Here is an 18,159-nt window from a genome sequence, read left to right as displayed (position 1 = left end):
TGTATCTGTATTTATTTCCCTATGTAATAAAACAAATTTTAGAAAACACTGTAATCCCATACTTTGTCCTTTTTCATGTAATATGTCATTTGTGTCATTCTCCAGATAATATGTTGAATGTGTACTGTAATTGCACATTCTGGGGAGGTTCTGGAGAGGCAGTCGGTCGTGGTTTACACTTATTTTAGAAACTGTATTGTATTTGATTGAGTAGATAAACGTAGATAAACAATGTAGTAACTTTATCCTTATTTTAGATATAGCATATTTGTAGGTTTCTTAATGTTACTGTTGAGTCTTTTATGTATTATCTTGATTTGTATTTTTGTGCCTAAAATGTTTTTTCTTCTTCTGAATTACATCTTTAGGATGAATTCCAAAAAATGGAATCAGTAGGTTCAAGGATATTAGTGCTTTTATGTGGTATGGGATATTTCATAATCAGTGTATCATATATCATATGATATAGCAGTATACCATGAACATGGGAGAAGTGTCAATTTACTTTCATTAATTCTTAGAATTTCATCTGAATGTTCCTGTTTGAATTATATGCCTGCTGCTCTTTAAAGAGTCATAGTGTTATTTGGTCATGCTTTTGGGGGACTTAATCTGTAGTTACTCTTTTCTCCCTCTTTCCAGGCCAAATTAAAGAAGCGGAAGCCTCGAGTAAAGAAAGAAAACAAAGCACCCAGGCTGAAAGATGAGCATGGCATTGAGTTTTCATCTCCTAGACACTCAGACAATCCATCAGAAGAGGGAGAAGTAAAGGTATGAGGCTGGATTTCAGTGGAGGTTTACTCCTTAAGCTTCATTTATTGTGCCAGTCGGCAGGAAAACCATGTGAGATGTGTTTGGTTTACATACAGAGTAGATATAATGGAAATAGAATAGATAGGTTTTTGCTTAACCTCTGAGAGAGAACTATTGTTGTTAATTTAAGTCAGCAATTGCAAATTCATAGATAACGAAGTAAATGAAGGGGAACCATGCAAATTTTAACAATTCATGGCAATTAACAGTCTTGTTGAAAAAGATAGGAAGTGGTGAGGACTGTGGTTAACCAGAGAGCGCATGCCTGATGTAGAGGGTACACCGCTACACAGGTCAGTTCATTGTCAGGCCAAACAAAAATTCATCTGGGGGTCAGGATTGGCCTAAGGCCTGCTGGTTTGTGACTTGTAGTCTAAGCAAAATGAAAAACAAATTGGTAGCGTTCAGTGTGTTGTTGCAGCGAATGACAACTTTGTGGGATTTTATTTCATTTCTCTTTGTATTTTGAGACTAGCTCCAAGAGGATCAGCAGTAGGTATGGAATAAACATGGATTTGAGTTATGCATACCTGAATTCATTACTAGCAAAGCAACCTCACCAATTACTAGCTGACAGTAAATAATCTCTTTGGTTCCTCAAGTTTTTTTCCATCTGTGAAATGGTAATGATAATACCTATGTTGAGGGTTGCTATGAAAATTAAAGAGAAGATATAAGTGAAGAGCATCTGCCTCTTCAAGCTTATCTGGTTATTTCCAGAGCATTTAGAATTGTAGGAGTGAGTGCCTTAAGGCTGTATGCCTGAAAGTGACCTTCTAAGTGCAGGTGCGCTGATGACTATTGGTGGCAGTGCATCTTTCTCCAGAAAGTACACAAGTAAATGTAAAGCTTGTGGCAAGAGCTCATAGCCCCGTTTGTTTTTTAGGATGACGGTTTAGAAAAAAGTCCAATGAAAAAGAAACAGAAGAAGAAAGAAAACAAGGAGAACAAGGAGAAACAAATGAGTTCTAAGAAAGACAAAGAAGGGGACAAGGAAAGGAAGAAGTCAAAAGATAAGAAAGAGAAGGTATCAGTGTCATTCTACTTACTGAGATTCCCACAGCCTCTGAAATTCCCTTCTAGGATTTAAAAATAGAATGGGGTTTGAGGACTCTGTGATAATTATTTTTTCACGGGTATATCTAAGAAGGAAGGATGGGTCTGTCAGAGGGATTCCTGTACCTCTTCCCACAGAGAGCGGGGAATGTGCAAGTTTGAGGAGTTCTTTAATATGCAAGGCCTCTGCTTGATCTTTTATTGCATATTTCAGAGGGGATGTTTGAAAGAAATAGGACAGGTGAGAGAAATCTGCATTTCTAGGTTGAAATGCATTTACTACTTGAAAAATGCTACCAGATTCATGGTAGAGGAGCATAATCCACAGATGAATTTGAGTATTTGAAGGGTTTAGGATTCAAACCAAATACTATCAGAAGATAAGCTTTTGGAATAGAAATGAATGAAAAGCCTTGATATCATATAATCTTCACTTGAGGGGTTTTATGAAGTTAATTCCAAACCACAGAATTCCATGTATGCTTTCTGGCTTCCCATGAAATTATTTTGCAGTAAATCCTTAATCATTGTTAAAACATACAAATAACTGGTATAATCCCACCATCCAGTGATACAGCTCTCTAGAGGTTTCTTGTAAGTGCCGTTGGAACTTTTGTCTTATGCATAAAGTACAAATAAATATAAAATGAAAATCAAATCAGACTGTTCAGGCAGTCCTTTCTTACCCCCTTAGCAGTATATTGCGAACAACTTTGCAAGTGAATGATTAAATGTTCAAATCATTTCTAGTGGTTAAGGAAGGTTCTATTTAGTTACAACATCTTCAAAGCAATTTCAATCCCACATATTGAAATTGCTTTTCACATTTTTAATGTTTTAAACTATCCTGTGATAGATACCTTTGCATTTGTGCTCCCACAGACGGACTCTTTTTTAAAAATGAAATACAGGCATACCTTGGAGATATTGTGGGTTTGGTTGTAAACCACTGCAATAAAGTAAATATTCCAGTAAAATGAGTCAAATGAATTTTTTTTGTCTCCCAGTGCATATGAAAATTCTGTTTACGCTATACTATAGTCTGTTAAGTGTGCAATAGCATTTTGTCTAAAAAGTGTACATACGTTGCACTGAAAAAATGCTCACCATCACTTGAACTTCAGTGAGTCATAGAATCTTTCTGCTTGCAGAGCCCTGAGGTTGCTGAGTGCTCAGGGTGGTGGTCACTGAGGGTTGGGGTGGCGGTGGCAGCTCCTTGAAGTAAGACAACAGTGAGGTTTGCCGCATGGATCAACTCTTCCTTTCACAAACTCTCTCTCTGTGGCACGTGATGCTGTGTGATAGCATTTTACTCACAGTAGAATTTCTTTGAAAATTGGAAAGAAACCCTGAGGAAAGAAACCTCAGACCATGCTACTAGTTTCTTAGCTAAGTTTATGTAATATTCTAAATCCTTTGCTGTCATTTCAACAGTCTTCACCAGGAGTGGATTCCATCTCAAGCCCCTTCTTTACTCAGCCGTAAGAGCAGCTCCTCACCTGGCAGAGCTTTGTCAAGAGATTGCAGCAGTTCAGTGACATCTTCAGAACCCACTCTAGCTCTAGTTCTTGCTATTTTGACCATATCTGCAGGTACTTCCTCCGCTGACGTCTTGAGGGTCATCCGTGAGGGTTGGAGTCAGCTTCTTCCAAACTCCTGTTTATGTTCGTATTTTGACCTCTTCCCATGAATTACAAATGTTCTTTATGGAATCTAGAATGGTGAGTCCTTTCCAGAAGGTTTTCAGTTGACTTTGCCCAGATCATCAGAGGATCTGACGGCAGCTACAGCCTTACAAAATGCATTTCCAAATAACAAGACTTAAAAGTCAAAATTACCCTTTGAGTCATGGGCTGCAGAATGGATGTTGTGTTAGGTGATATGAAAATAACATTCATCTCCTCATCCATCTCTCTCAGAGGTCTTGAGTGACCAGGTGCATTGTCAGTGCGCAGTAATCTTTTGAAAGGGGTCTTTTTCCTGAGTAGTAGATCTCAATAGTGGGTTTAAAATCTTATAAACCATGTTGTAAACAGAGGGCTGTCATTGAGGCTTTGTTATTCCATTTCTGGAGCACAGGCAGAGTAAGTAGATTCAGTATAATTATTAGGTGCCCGAGGATTTTCAGAATGGTAAATGAGCATTGGCTTCAACTTAAGTCACCTGCTGCATTAGCCACTAATAACACCATCAGCCTGTCCTTTGAACCTTTGAAGCCAAGCATTGACTTCTCCTCTCTAGCTATGAAAGTCCTACATGCCATCTTCTTCCAAGAGAAGGCTATTTCCTCTACATTGAAAATCTGTTTTTCATGAATTTGTGAATTACCTCAGCTAAATAACTTACCGCCGCTTCTCCGTAGCACTTGCTGCCTCACCTTGCACTTTGAGGTTACGGAGATGGCTTCTTACCTTAAACCTCATGAACCAGTGTCTGTTAGCTTCCAACTTTGCTTCTGCAGCTTCTTCTCTCTCTGAGTTTTCATAGAATTGAAGAGAGTTAAGGGCTTGCTCTGGATTAGGCTTTGGCTTAAGGGAATATTGTGGCTGGTTTGATCTTTTCTATCCACACCACTCAAACTTTCTCCTGTATCACCAATAAGGCTCTTTCACTCTCTGATAATTTGTGTGTACACTGGAGGAGCACTTTTTATTTCCTTCAATAACTTTTCCTTTGTATTTACCAGTTGACTGTTTGGTGTGAGCAGCCTAGCTATTAGCATGCCTTCTTCCCTATGCTTAACCATTTCTAGCTTTTGATTTAAAATGAGTGATGTGTGACTCTTCCTTTCCCTTAAACCTTTTGAGGCCACTGCAGGGTTGTTAATTGGCCCAGTTTCAATGTTGTTGTGTCTTATGGAATAGGGAGGCCCAAAGAGAAGGGAGAGAGGTAGGGAACAGCCAGTTGGTGGAGCAGTGAGAACACACACATGTTAAATTCACCACCTTGTATAGGCTTGGGGTATAGCACTCCTAAACAATTACAATACTAACATCAAAGATTACTGATCATATCACCATAATAAATACAATAATAATGAAAAAGTTTGAAATACTGCAAGGTTTACCAAAATATGACAACTGTGAAGTGTGAGCAAATACCATTGGGAAAATGGCACCAGTAGACTTGCTCATAGCCGGGTTGCCATAAACCTTCAGTTTGTAAGAAACACAGTATTTGTGAAACGCTGTAAAGCAAAGCACAACAAAGCAAGGTATGCCTGTATTTCAAAGATAAAAGTGCAAGGAACAATTTAACGGACATCTGTTTATCTACCACCCAGGTACTACAGCTGTTGTTAACATTTTTTTCACGTTTACTTCAAGTGGCTTTTTTTTTCTCTTTTTTGGCTAGTGTATTTTGTGTTTCATGCACACATTACTGATACTGTTGAAGGCCCCCTCTATTACTTCTCCCAGATTTCATTACTCTGCCTCTCTCTTTTCTCCAATCTTCAAACCACTATTGAAGTAGTGGTTTGAAAACTTTCTGTGTTTTTATTCTTTTACTATATATTATATAATCATAAGATGTAGTATCAATTTATGTTTTTTAATGTTCATACACAAAGCCATTATATATATATATATATATATATATATATATATATATATATGGAACCTCTATATTTGTCTGTATCTGTAGATACCCATCCTTCTGCAGTTTTCCATCGATAAATGAAATTTATCCATGTGGATTCATGTAGATTTCAATCATTTGCAATATTTTCATTAATAGAAATTCCTAGATGAGAAGTATATGTTCATTTACAAGTTATTAATAAAAACTGCCACATGAGACTATAAAGCTCTGTCATTTTATAATCTTAACTGCTTCCTGATGTTTTTGTGTATTTTATGGTTTCAGGAAATAGAAGCCAAAAGAGCATTAATGAGGTTGAAGTTATAATTGGGTACATTTAGAGACAGAAATAGGAATGATGTATGATTAAGCCATTAATCGTGTAGGTTTGGCTTCACAACGTCTCAGGAGATTTTATTTTACCTTTATAAACTGAGGCCATCACATTTGCCTGTTGTGGTGATGTGACATAGGCAAAAAGTCCAAATTAATAGTCAGGGATTGCACAAATGATAATGATTCCTTGTAACTCTTTTTTAAAAGCCTAAAGGTGGTGATGCCAAATCTTCGAGTAAATCAAAGCGATCTCAGGGTCCTGTCCATATTACAGCAGGAAGTGAGCCTGTCCCCATTGGAGAGGATGAGGAGGATGATCTGGACCAGGAGACATTCAGCATAGTAAGTCTTGAAACTGAGGGATTCCGGTGTCTGCAGCCACAGGGCTTTCTGTGGCTCTGCCTTTCATAGGTCAGCCACATAGCCTCAGCAGGTCTAAATATCAGTGTGTTATTTTTAAACCCATTACTTCTAATATCTAAAGGCCTTGTGCTCTGGAACAAGCTGGAGGGAAGAGATTTTCTTACTCGCTCTCTAGTGAGAAAGAAGTTTAGGGAATGGATTTCCTATCTTGTGTTTACAGTTGGAAAGGCTGCAGGGGCCCTTAGAGGCGTTTTGGAACAGAGCGTTCACTGAGCTAACACTGAATTATTGAAAAATCTATGTGCCAGCTGTTGAAAAGATCACCGTTTCTGTCGCTGTAGACTTTACATTCTAGTAGGGGAGTTAGTACCTATACAAACCTAGTGATGGGCCTTTGGAGGGCAGAGGTCCCGTGAGAAGGGGATGTGACCCAGCAAGGAATATCAGGAAGGCGTGTTTAAGGAAGTGATGTCTGGAGTGGGTGCTGAAGGAAGAGGAAAAGGTAAAGGAGGAGAGGGGAGGGAAGGCAGCCAACGCAAGGCAGCAGCAGGCACGGAGGCCCGAGTGGTGCGGTGAGGAGGCTCCAGAAGGTGCTGCGGCCGGGGGGTGGGAGCAAAGGGGTGGATGGCCTGGAGCAGTGGTGAGCGTGGCTGTACCTTCATGCTGTGGGACTGTAGGAGCTAAGACATGGGCTTCGGTGTGTTCTGTCTCACACGAAACAGGGAAGATGATGGGGAGGGAGTTTGTGGACCGGGTCTTCTGTGGGACTGGAAACGGGCCAGCCTGTCCTCGGGGACCGTAGCCCCTCACTGCAGCTGCGTGCGTGTATTTCATTGTGCCACTCATGACTCCCTTCCTCACCTCTCTGCGGTCTCTTCCTCTCCCCAACCTTCGGCAAAGCACAGTTCACTGAGCAGGTAATGCAATCTCAAAGAGCAGTGCTCATCCCGATCGCAAAATACTCCTGCTCTGTGGCAGCAAAGGGTAGAACTTTGATCTCCTTCTATAAAGCAGTCTTTTCTCTCTCATCCCTTTGTCTTTGTTCCCCAAAACCTATATGCCTGTGTGTGTGTGTGTGTGTGTGTGTGTGTGTATTTTTACATGTATTTCATTTTTCTTAATTCTCTCTACTCTTCTTCCTGAAAGGCCTTTGAGATGAAGTACTGTGTCTTATGTAAGGTACATTTAGATGTTAGAAGTATATCTAAAATATATATATATATATGTATCAGTAAGTAAGTAAATTGAGTAAATGAATTAACTGTTAAACAGCTATTGGATCTGTTTCCTGGTTCTTCCTTAGCCCAGCATTTATAAGAAGAAATCCTAACTAATGCTTCTGTGGTACCTACCATTTTTAAAAATGTTTTTGTTTACATATTGGCTCATTTAATCTTGTTTTTTTACATTATGAAATGTTGAAAAAACAAAAATTTAAGAAATATAATAAACATTGATGTACATACCATAAAGCCTTGTCAAATCTAAATTTTAAGACTAAGAGAATGAAATTCTTGCTTCCCAGGAGTAACCACAACTTTAAATTTGATTATCATTCACATACTTTGTTTTAGAGTAATAAGCTCACATAAACAGCCAGGCACTGTTTGTATATTTTATATGTGTTTTCTCCATAACAGTTGTATGAAATAGGTAATTCTCCATTTTACGTATTAAAAAATAAGGTAGAGAGTTAAACTTGTCCTGTATCACATAGTATGGTGTAGAGCAACAATCTGACCCAGACAATTTGGCATGAGAGCCTGGGTTCTTAACCATTAATATTAACAGTCTCCAATGTATCCATAATGAGCTATAGATAATACTACTTTCCATCTTTAAAACTTTATATAAATGCCACACTATATTTCTTACAGCTTATTTTTCTTTCCTCAGCATTTGTATCTTTGTGATTTATCCATGTTGATAATTAGGTCTCTGTAAATGTTTCATATTACTCTGTTTTTATGACTTCCAGAATTCATTCTTTCTCCTTTTGGTAAACTTGTTTTTTTTTTTCAAACGTTTACTATTAAAAATAGGCTGTGGTGAGATTGTTGTAAATATTTTGTCGTACACAGATGTAAGGGCTTCTCTAGAGTGTATTTAGCTTGAGCAGCATTGCTGGGTTTTCATTAGGCATGCACATGTACTACCTCGTTGAGTAGTGGTGAGTTACTTTCAAAGCAATTGTAGAGATTTACACTCTTTCTAGCAACGAATGGGAGTTCCTGTATTTCTCAGTCTTGGAAATATGTGGTAATTTCTGACTTCTTAATTTTTGCCAGTCTGAGGGGTATTGATTATTGTCAGTATATCTGAGGGATATATTGATTAGTGATGGAGTTGAAGTTTTTGCCATATTTATTGGGCATTCATGTCTCCAGTGAGTTTTAAGTAAGTTGTCTTTTCTTACCTTTTCTCTTCGTGATACTAATTTTCTATCTGTTATAGTCATTATAACTGTCTCCCAGTTTCTGGTATATTTTTATTTTTGTCCTTTTTAAAATTGAAGTGTAACTTGGAAAAAGGAACAGATCATAAGTGTATAGTTATGGAATTACCACAAAATGATGAGAGTTTTCTTTGTGAGGTTTCATTGTTCTGAAATTTATGATCTTGTGCTTAGATAATTCATTATACCAGATACATAGTGGATGACAGTCATGTCTTACAGGTCTGAGTAATTTTCTCAAATTAATTTGTGATAATTTCCTCTTGAGTTCTTAGTTTTATCTTTATGGAACTCCTTGTTTTTGGATATTGGACTCTAGGAGTGGTCCCTAATATTGTTATCTTTTCTTATTTTCCATTTCTGCTTTTTAAACTACTTTCTGGGAGATCCTCTCAACTTTATCTCCCATTACTTCTTTTGAGCTTTTCATTTCTCTTGTGTTTTATTTCCAAGACCATCTCCCCTCTGTGGTTCTCTGAGTGCTTTTTTATTTCCCTATAATTTGTTTTCCATCATTCATGTCAAAATATTTTTTCAGATGGCTCAATTGTCTGCTCCTATTAGAGGCAGGGGACATCCATGCATTTCTGTTCCCAGGGCACCAGCCTTGCCTTTCAGCTGCCCCCTTGCAGCCCAGTTCAGAGACCGTTCTTTACCCTCTGCAGGGAATAAACCTCCACATCTTCTGGAGGTTTGGTTGTCTGTCCTGAATCTGGGTGTCTGTTAACTCTTAAGCAGTCTTTGAAAAACCAGTCCTTGCAGTGACTGTAATGGGGTACGTGTTGAGGACTTGATGATGGGGGGAGTCTAGTAACCATAATTCCGCTCATGTAATTGTAGATTAATGATACCAAAAAAACCACACCAAAAAAACCAGTCCTTAGTTTTAACCGTCACCCTACTCGCAGAGGCACCTGGCCAGCCTTTGCAGGGGGATTTGGCAGCACAGCTCTGGTTGGTCTTCAGTTCTTTCCATTGCTGGCTTAGAATTTAGTTTTCTCAGGTCTCTTGTCATTTCCCTTGCTGCTAGTATTTGGTTGGTGGTGTTTGTTCTCATTGTCCCTGTCTTTGTGGGCTTCTCTTTTTAAGACAATCCCTTTACTGTTGTTTTGGTGGGGTTGGGAAGGGGGAGAAAAAGATCCTTGTGCTCAGCCCACCATCTATCCTTAAAGGCCTTTCGCTTAGTTTCTTACAAGCCTTACACGAAGGACATGTAAATGCTTTGTCCTGCGGGTGTAGATAGTTTGTGGTGTGAGGTTTCCAGGACACCTCTCATTTGGTCTTCCTGACACCTCATGAGTCATTGTCATGCACGTCTTGCAGATGAGGAAGCAGGGCAGCTTTCACAGAGGCTAATCAGGAGGGTGTAAAAAAGGTCTTTGCCCCAAATGTTGCTGCTGGGACTTGAGCCTCGGGTTCTTCTGGCTCTAACATCTATAGTCGTTCCACTGGCTTTACATCATGCTCCTCCGGTGGTGGGGTGGCGTGGGGGGGGGCCTTGTTTTCTCTGGGAATTCAGAGCACTGTAAGCCAGTAGAAGACATCTCTGTTGCAGATGTTGATGTCTGTTCCATTGGCTTCTTCCAGTGCAAGGAGAGGATGAGGCCCGTGAAAAAGGCACTGAAGCAGCTGGACAAACCTGACAAGGGGCTCAGCGTGCAAGAACAGCTGGAGCACACCCGGAACTGCCTGCTGAAGATTGGAGACCGGATAGCCGAGTGCCTTAAAGCTTACTCGGACCAGGAGCACATCAAACTGTGGAGAAGGTAACTGCCGTGGCCTCGAATGGCTCCGTTTGACTTGATAGTGTGTGCGTGCTTTCTGTTTCTCTTTTATAAAAGGTGACATAGCCACCTAATGAAAACTTTTTTCCTAACTAAAACCATCTAACGGCAGCATATCTACAGGCTTCAATTCCATTTTCCTGAAATAAGCCATTCCATTGAAAGCAGCCTTTAAAGTAGTTTGGGTGATGTCATTTTTTAAGAGAAAGGGAGTGATACAGGATTTGTTTGATTATTTTCAGAATAAAGACCCAGACTATAAATGTGGAAGGGATAAAAGTCATGTAGTCTCACTACTATACCTGTCTCAGGTTGATAGTCAGGTATAATAACCAATTGATGAGCTTTCTACTAACACACGAGATGAAACAGAAGTTAAACCACCAGAACTATGAGTTCTCTAGTCTCTCTAATAAGGAAAGAACTTCAGTAGTATTTGGATTAATGCAGTTAATCCAGGATTTCAGTTTGTAAGGTGTCATTGCTTTATAAATTCACTTTCGATATTTTAAGAAAACACGACTGGAATTTCTCAGACAACTGTGGCATTGAGTCTCTACATAATCCATAGTTACTTTGAACTCATATACTTCATGGTTAATGAAACTATCTTTGTATAGTATGCCCAATCTCAGTGGATTGGTTTTGAATGAAAAATCGATTTAAGGAAACTTCTGTCATGATTCTATCCATAGCAAACTTCACACCCATTAAAAATAGAAGATTTAAGTTTTGAAATCTTACTTTTGTTCCCTTTTACACTGTTAACAACTTCTTCCATCTGGCTTTTTTTTTTGAACTCAGTCCCTATTAGAAGATAACAGAAGGTCATCCTGGTGCATAGGTCCATGAGGCAAGGTTTCCGACTGTACACTTGGGGCTGTGTTTAAATGGGGCAGGTGCTGTGGTCATAGCTAGCAGTACTTCATCAGAAGGTCCTTGTCCACTCTGGCGACTGTTTTCCATCATGAAGTGGTAATTGCAAGACCAAGTACCATAGGAGCTCTGAGAAGGAGGGAGCACGTGTGGAGGAGTTGTCGGGGAGGGGAGGGGACTCTTCTGAGAGGCAGGCCGGGTGACCTGAGCTGGGCCTGGGGGAGCCGAGCGGACTTGCTTAGGTGAAGCAAAGGCTCACAAGAGGGACAGCGAGGGGGCTCGCAGGGTGTCAGGGTTTAAGGGCTGTTACTAAGATGACTGAAGCCCTGTCATAGGAGGCCTTACAGGAGAGCCAGCTCGGTGGTGTGTGAGTGGCCTGGCACAGTGAGACTGCTCTCTAGAAAGTATGAAAGCGTGTGAGACTCCATTTTCAGCTCTGTGCGAGAACCTAGGCTTCCTTGTTCTAGACGGTTTTTTTCAGCCACTAGCCTGTTGCTAGTGATGCCATGCTAGAGTGCGTGCAGTGGGATTGGAGGGGAGGTGGCCCTTGAGGGGGTTAAAGGAAAGAGAGTGGGCCTTAGCCGTACCTAGTCTCATGGACCTATGTGCTAGGATGACCTTTTGTTATCTTCTAATAGGGACTGGTGATAACAGGAGAAAAGTAGGGGTAGCAGAGATGCCCCACTGTGTGTGTATCCCCACCTGAGACATGGTGGTAACAGTGTGGCAGAGTGCAGGAAGTCAGGGAGGAGGAGGAAGACTTGGGGACCGGGGTCCTGGTTGCCCGTGATATTAATTAGGGGGTCTTAGCTATGGGACACACCCCAGGTCTGCAGAGCCCTATCAGACTCTTGGCATAGCATCTAAGATGTGTTACTGATGTAAGCAACTGAAAGAATATTTCTGTACCTTCTGCACTTGGAGATTCCCCACAGCAGAGTTCAGTAGCTTGCCATCCTAAAGAGAGTAAGAAGTTATTTCTTATTGACCCCCTTGGTATGACTGACCAGAATTGTTGATTTTTTTTTTCCTTAGGAATCTATGGATTTTTGTTTCCAAGTTTACAGAATTTGATGCTCGAAAGTTGCATAAGTTATACAAAATGGCTCATAAGAAAAGAGCTCAAGAAGAGGAGGTAAAATACAAATTTAATTCTTATTCATACACATAAAAGCCAATTCCACAGAAAACTTCCTTAAATTACTGTTTTTCCCTTGGGAGAGGATCGTAGAATCCTAGATTATTGGTGCCAGAGGGTCACTCATTTCCGCCATCATCTTACAGATGGAGGGGGAGGTACAGGCCCCGGAGTGGGTGATGGCGTCCGCCATGGCCCATCCTTCTAGTATAGTGTGCTCCTGCTCTGTGTCAGCTGTCGTTTTTCACCATGCTCCTCTAGTAGTCACACTGACAGTAGGACCTAGTGGGTAGAAATAGCCGATGTATTAGAACTAAACAGTGTGACAGTTTTGATAAGGGGTTGTTGCCCTGTGTCCTTATGTCCTGCAATCATTTATTCACCAGTCTTATGGTAGATTATAAATGTATCTCCTGATAGGTAACAGGCATGTGGGCAGGAAATACTTTTTCTGTTCTTTTCTGGGCCATGGGTACTGGCTGTCCTTCCACCTTCTGTATGTAGGGTCTCAGCTGCTCATGTAAAGGAGCAAACACGAGAAGAAGGCATCCAGAAGTGCCGTTCCTTCTTTGGTGCAGGAGGTGGGCACATGGGTGCCTTGGCTGCTTGTGTAGGGGCAGTGTCCTTGTGCGGCTGTGTCCATTTTCAGGTCTGCTGATGTGCCATGGGGGCCCCACCCAAAGCAGCCATTTAGAGCTAGTCTGAACATTGGGTACCTCCTCCACTAGCATATGAGCTCTTTGAATGCAGAGCTGCGGTGTCTCTCATCCTCCGCCATATTCTCAGCGCCTGGCAGAGTGCTGGCACAGGGCAGGTGCTCAGAAGAATTTGTTACATGAACTTAGGCCTTGCCCAACCTATGTTGAGCTGTGGAGTAGTACTCTAAAGTAGTTGATAATTAAATTTGATGTGGCAGAATGTGATATAGCAGGAACACATAGAAATAATAAACTAATCTTGCTGAATATAGATGTAAATTGTAAACATTGTGAAGTCTTTGAAAGAATAGTCAGGAAAGGCCCAGGCCCCAGGAAGGAGTGAAATAGTTGAGAAAGGCCCCTCTAGCAGGGAGTGGAAGTTAGGAGGAGGATTTTGAAGTTGGACACATGATGGTGAAGGGCTGCATTAATCTAGGTATGAGAAGTTAGTATAAGTTGAAAAACAAAAGTAGTTGGGGGCATACATTGTCACAACCCTTCTGGCAGACAGTTCAGTGAGATTTATCAAAAGACTAAAACATACAATTCTGTTTCAAAGAATTTAGTGAGAAAATTAAGGACTTAAGCATATTTATGGTGGAAATGAATGATTTAAATGTCCCACAATAACAAGTAGATTAATTAGATCATGGTATATCCATACCAGGGAGTATTATTCAACCGTAAGTATAATATTGTGCGAATAAATATTTACATGAGAAGATTTTCACAATACGTTAAGTGAAAAAAAAACCAAATATTTTTGTTAAAAAAGTAACATACACACATTTAGAAAGACGGATCAAATTATTAAAATTAATTCCTTTGGTGGTGAAGTTTTTGGTCACTTTGCATTTCTTATTTTTTACTTAACTATTCAATTGTTTTTATAGTGAATATTTTACTTACGTGATAAGTGGTATTCAAGCATTTATGTTTAGTGTGATAACTTTGGCACAGGAACTAGTTCCCATTGGACTAGTCTGGGTTGGTTGTTTTAGCTAGTCTAAGATAAAGTCAGTGGTCTTGCTTTTACATAGTCCAGATAGAATCTCTGAGAATGCTGACAGCCTGGGCACTGTTCTCTGCCTGGTACAGTACCATCCAGCCATCTGTGCACATATTCTTAGATACTTGTTGGGGGGTATTGGCCTGGGAGGTCAAGAGTAGCACATGGGGCTCTATGAGGCTGTTGTGCTGGAGGGACTCAGTGGAATTTATGAGCATTTTTTGATGAGAAGGTAGTAGATGACAGAGCAAATACCAAGGAGGGCAAGAGAGAAATACTCAAAGGTGATGATCTTTGTTTTTGGGAATTTGGCTTGGGATGTGAGATTTTTTGGTTTCCTTTTACTCCACAGGAGCAAAAGAAGAAAGATGACATGATTGGTGTTAAGAAGCCATTTCGACCAGAGGCCTCGGGCTCCAGCCGGGATTCCCTGATGTCTCAGTCCCATGTCCCACATAGCCTTCACCCCCAGAAGCCTCATTTGCCCTCCTCCCATGGCCCGCAGATGCATGGACATCCAAGAGACAACTATAGTCACCCCAACAAGAGACACTTTAGTAATGCAGGTGGGTCATTAAGTGGAGTTTTAGGAAGAGTTGCCACAATAAGAATCATTTTACTGTTCAAAGACAGCAGGTAGACCTCTGTGCCTCATCCTCCCTCAACATTCAGTTGTCCTCTCTTGTCTTGATGAGATAAAGCATGAAACAAAGATCCAAAAGGTCGTAACTTCACCTTTAAGAAGAACATTGCCATCACAAACACAAATAGTAGACTGAGAGAAACAACTTGCATCATCTGTGACAGTTAAACGGTTAAAACTGCTAATATTGAAAGAGCCCTATGAATGGATAACACAAGGATAACAAAACAGAAAAATGGGCAAAGTCTGGGAACAGGGAATTCATATAGAAGAGGAAATTTAAATGGCTAACATGACAAGATGACCAACTAACTATGCTATTAGGGAATGTAAATGAAAGAAACAATAAGCTAACCAATTTTTTTACCCATTTAGATCAGCCAGAATTAAAACGTGAAATACATACTAACCGTTTAGAATGTGAATGGCTGCAATCTTTCCAGAAAATTATCTGAAATACCTAAATATATAGGCTATTTTTCTGGTAGTCTGTCCTGTGGAAGTAAAAGCACATATATACATAACGATGTAGTTCCAGCCTTAGAATAGCAGAAATCTGGAAATAATTAGAATGTTCATGAGTAGGAGAATGGTTAGAATAATAGGACATTATTATTAGTTATTAAAAATGAGTAGTTGGCTTTATAGATTTAAAAAAAACCAGAGAGAAAAAACAACAAACTGTGTGTATGTTTAAATTTATCGAGATGAAATTCACATAAACTTAACCATTTAAAGTGATAATTTAGTGGCATTTAATACATTCACAGTGTTGTATAGCCAGCACTTCTATCTAGTTCTATAACATTTCTGTCACCTCAAATGGGAATCCTGTGCACATCAAATCGTTTCTACCCATTCCCCTTCCCTTCAGTCCCTGCAGCCACCAATCTGTATTCTGTCTTTTTGGATTTCTGTGTATGGACCCTTTATATAAATGATACCATGCAGTACGTGTCTGGCTATTTCATGGTTCATTCATGTTGTAACATGTAAGTATTTCACTCCTTTTTGTGGCTGAATAATATTCCATTGTGTGGATACCCCCCATAGTTTGTTTTTCCATTCATCAGTTGACAGACAGTTGGGTTGTTTCTGCTATTTGGACATAGTGAATAGTAAGTACCACTGTGAAAATTTGTGTGCAAGTAATTGAGTACCTGTTTTCAGTTCTGTTAGGTATATACCTAGGAGTGGGATTGTTGGGTTATGGGTAATTTTATATTTAACTTTCTGAGGAATCACCAATATGTTTTCCATAGTGTATGTTCAAAGACTGTGTAGAAGCCTAGATAAAAACGAGGAAGCATACAGTAACAGCTATCTCAGTGTGCTGGTGATGGAGGAGAGAACGGATGAAGTTAATTTCTCCATCTATTGCTTCACTGGTTACACTGAGCATGAATTACTTTTAAAGATAAAAATAGAAGAAAGGGAAAAAAGCATAAAGAATACAACTGTAGAAGTATATAATATACATAGAAGCATAGTGTAAGATTTTACAAAAAGTCAAATATTCTGTAATATTCAGGATGAAGTATACATTTCTAAACTTCAGTATTAGGATTTCCATTTGCTTTTTTTTTTTTTTCTTTTGAAAAATATTCCAGTCTTGTAAAATTTTAAAGCTTTTAGAAAAATCAATTTTCTCTTTTCTTTTTTGAACCTACTAATTATGCTAATTACAGTTATTTAAAAATCTTTCCCTACTCCAATATCTGAGTTATTGTGAGTCATTTTTTATTGATACTTTGTTCTTTTGGTTTTTAGTCATATAGTCCTGTCTTTTAGTTATTTTTTTATCAAAAGGAAACTATTTTAAAAATTATAGAAGCTCCATAGGGTACTACTTTCTCCAAGAGAAGGTTCATCCTTCCCTCTCTGGGCTTCATTCAGTGGGAGGTGGTGATCATTTCAATCTAGTCTGCCTCTGTCCCGCATGTTCCGGAGCCTTAGCTCTTAGCTCTTCAGAGTGCTCAGTGGAGGGCCTGCAGCATTCTTTGCCCTCAGCTTCATTTTTCCTCTCTGCTGTGCTCTTCAGAGGGGTGCAGCTTAGCTTTGTAGCCTCTGCTGCCTGCCGTCCTAGGGGAAGGAAAGACTGGCTGTGTGTTTGAAGTCCCTCAAGTCTCCATTGTCCTTCTAGCCTAGAAAGACCACCACAGGCTCTGCTGGTGTGTCTGTCCCTCCAGCAGTGGGCCTTTCCCAGGAAGAGCCCAGAGAGTCGGCCTCTTGCCCATGCTCAGTCACAGAGCCTCCCCAGTGGCTGCAGAAGTTAGCTCTTACCTCTTTGAGGCCTTTTTCTTGCAATCTTACTCCTTCAAGTCCTGATTTCTTCGGCTGCTCTTTGATGTCTTTGTTCAGGTTATTTTTTGTTTGCCTGGCCCTTACTACTGTTTTTGGCAGACTGTAATTCTGCTGCAAGCTACTCTAACTCCCTGAAAGCAGAAGTTCCGTGTCTTCCAATCTTAAAAATCTAAATAGTTGAGAACTAGTTGATCACCATTTCATTGAGGGGTGGAAAAGGTCATGACTATGCAAGATGGGTGGGAAATGTTTCCGTGTTCTTAGCTCTAATTCTGTTAGTTGTACTGACTTTTTCCTGGGATTAGACTGGTTTTGTTATTCATGTGATGTCACTGATTTTATATTCTGATCCTTTGAAAGGACTTTTCTTACTAAGCTAACTGTAGTCTTTTATTTAAATCTTGGATTCCTTGCCCAAGAAAATATCTCAGTACTTTCTAACCAGTAACCTACCTCATAGAGGATTCAAGAAGAAAAGAAAACACTGTGTGATTTCTCTAGAAATAAATGACTTGGCTTGATTTTTTTACAGAGCATCTCCACTGTACCACAGACATTGATACCTATTGGAAGTCTTTTAATTTAGTTTGAAGCCATCTTCACATGATCTTTTTGTGTTGTAAAGGCGTCTGATTTTTTTTGTTTGTTTGTTAATTAGATTGAATAGTCAAAGTTTTTTACTTTTTCCTCTGGCCTGATCCATTCTGGATCAGCAATGAATTTAAGCCACTAGTTGACTGTACATTTATTTAATGGTATAAACTTCTAAGCTGCACAGGTTCCTTCATGGTATATTATTCTTTGGCTTTCTAGAAAAATACTAGAAGACCAGCAGAATTAGTAGAGAGATGTGCATTTGGTGGCATATCTGTGGTCTTAAACATAGTTGTAGATAGAAGATGGATTTCCTCTGAGACCAGATAGTTCCTTCTGGGACCTTCTGCATTAATTTCCTAAGGCTGTCTGTAACAAAGTACCATCAACTGGGTGGCTTAAAACAATATAAATTTATTCTTTCCCAGTTCTGGAGGCCAGAAGTCAGAAATGAAAGTGTCAGCAGGGTTGGTTCCTTCTGGGGGCTCTGAGGGAGAATCTGCTCCTG

The 18,159-nt window shown here is 39.8% G+C and overlaps 1 protein-coding gene across 5 annotated transcripts in view; it reads left to right on the top strand.

The window, feature by feature from the left end:
- The window catches only part of CHD2 (chromodomain helicase DNA binding protein 2), a 147,291-nt gene that overhangs the window by 120,247 nt on the left and 8,885 nt on the right, over positions 1-18,159 (top strand). For 4 of the 5 annotated variants that reach the window (XM_036878630.2, XM_057494700.1, XM_057494701.1 and 1 more), the window contains 6 exons: positions 643-771; positions 1,700-1,840; positions 5,995-6,129; positions 10,193-10,371; positions 12,301-12,400; positions 14,463-14,676. In XM_036878630.2, the coding sequence (XP_036734525.1) occupies positions 643-771; positions 1,700-1,840; positions 5,995-6,129; positions 10,193-10,371; positions 12,301-12,400; positions 14,463-14,676 (898 nt within the window). The remainder of the gene's footprint in view (positions 1-642; positions 772-1,699; positions 1,841-5,994; positions 6,130-10,192; positions 10,372-12,300; positions 12,401-14,462; positions 14,677-18,159) is intronic. The other variant, XM_036878632.2, reaches the window with a different exon arrangement.

Source organism: Manis pentadactyla, chromosome 18 (assembly GCF_030020395.1).
Source record: "Manis pentadactyla isolate mManPen7 chromosome 18, mManPen7.hap1, whole genome shotgun sequence".
NCBI classification, from domain to species: domain Eukaryota; kingdom Metazoa; phylum Chordata; class Mammalia; order Pholidota; family Manidae; genus Manis; species Manis pentadactyla.
The sequence above is the reverse complement of the archived record's forward strand: the minus strand, read 5'-3'. Positions and strand labels throughout refer to the sequence as shown.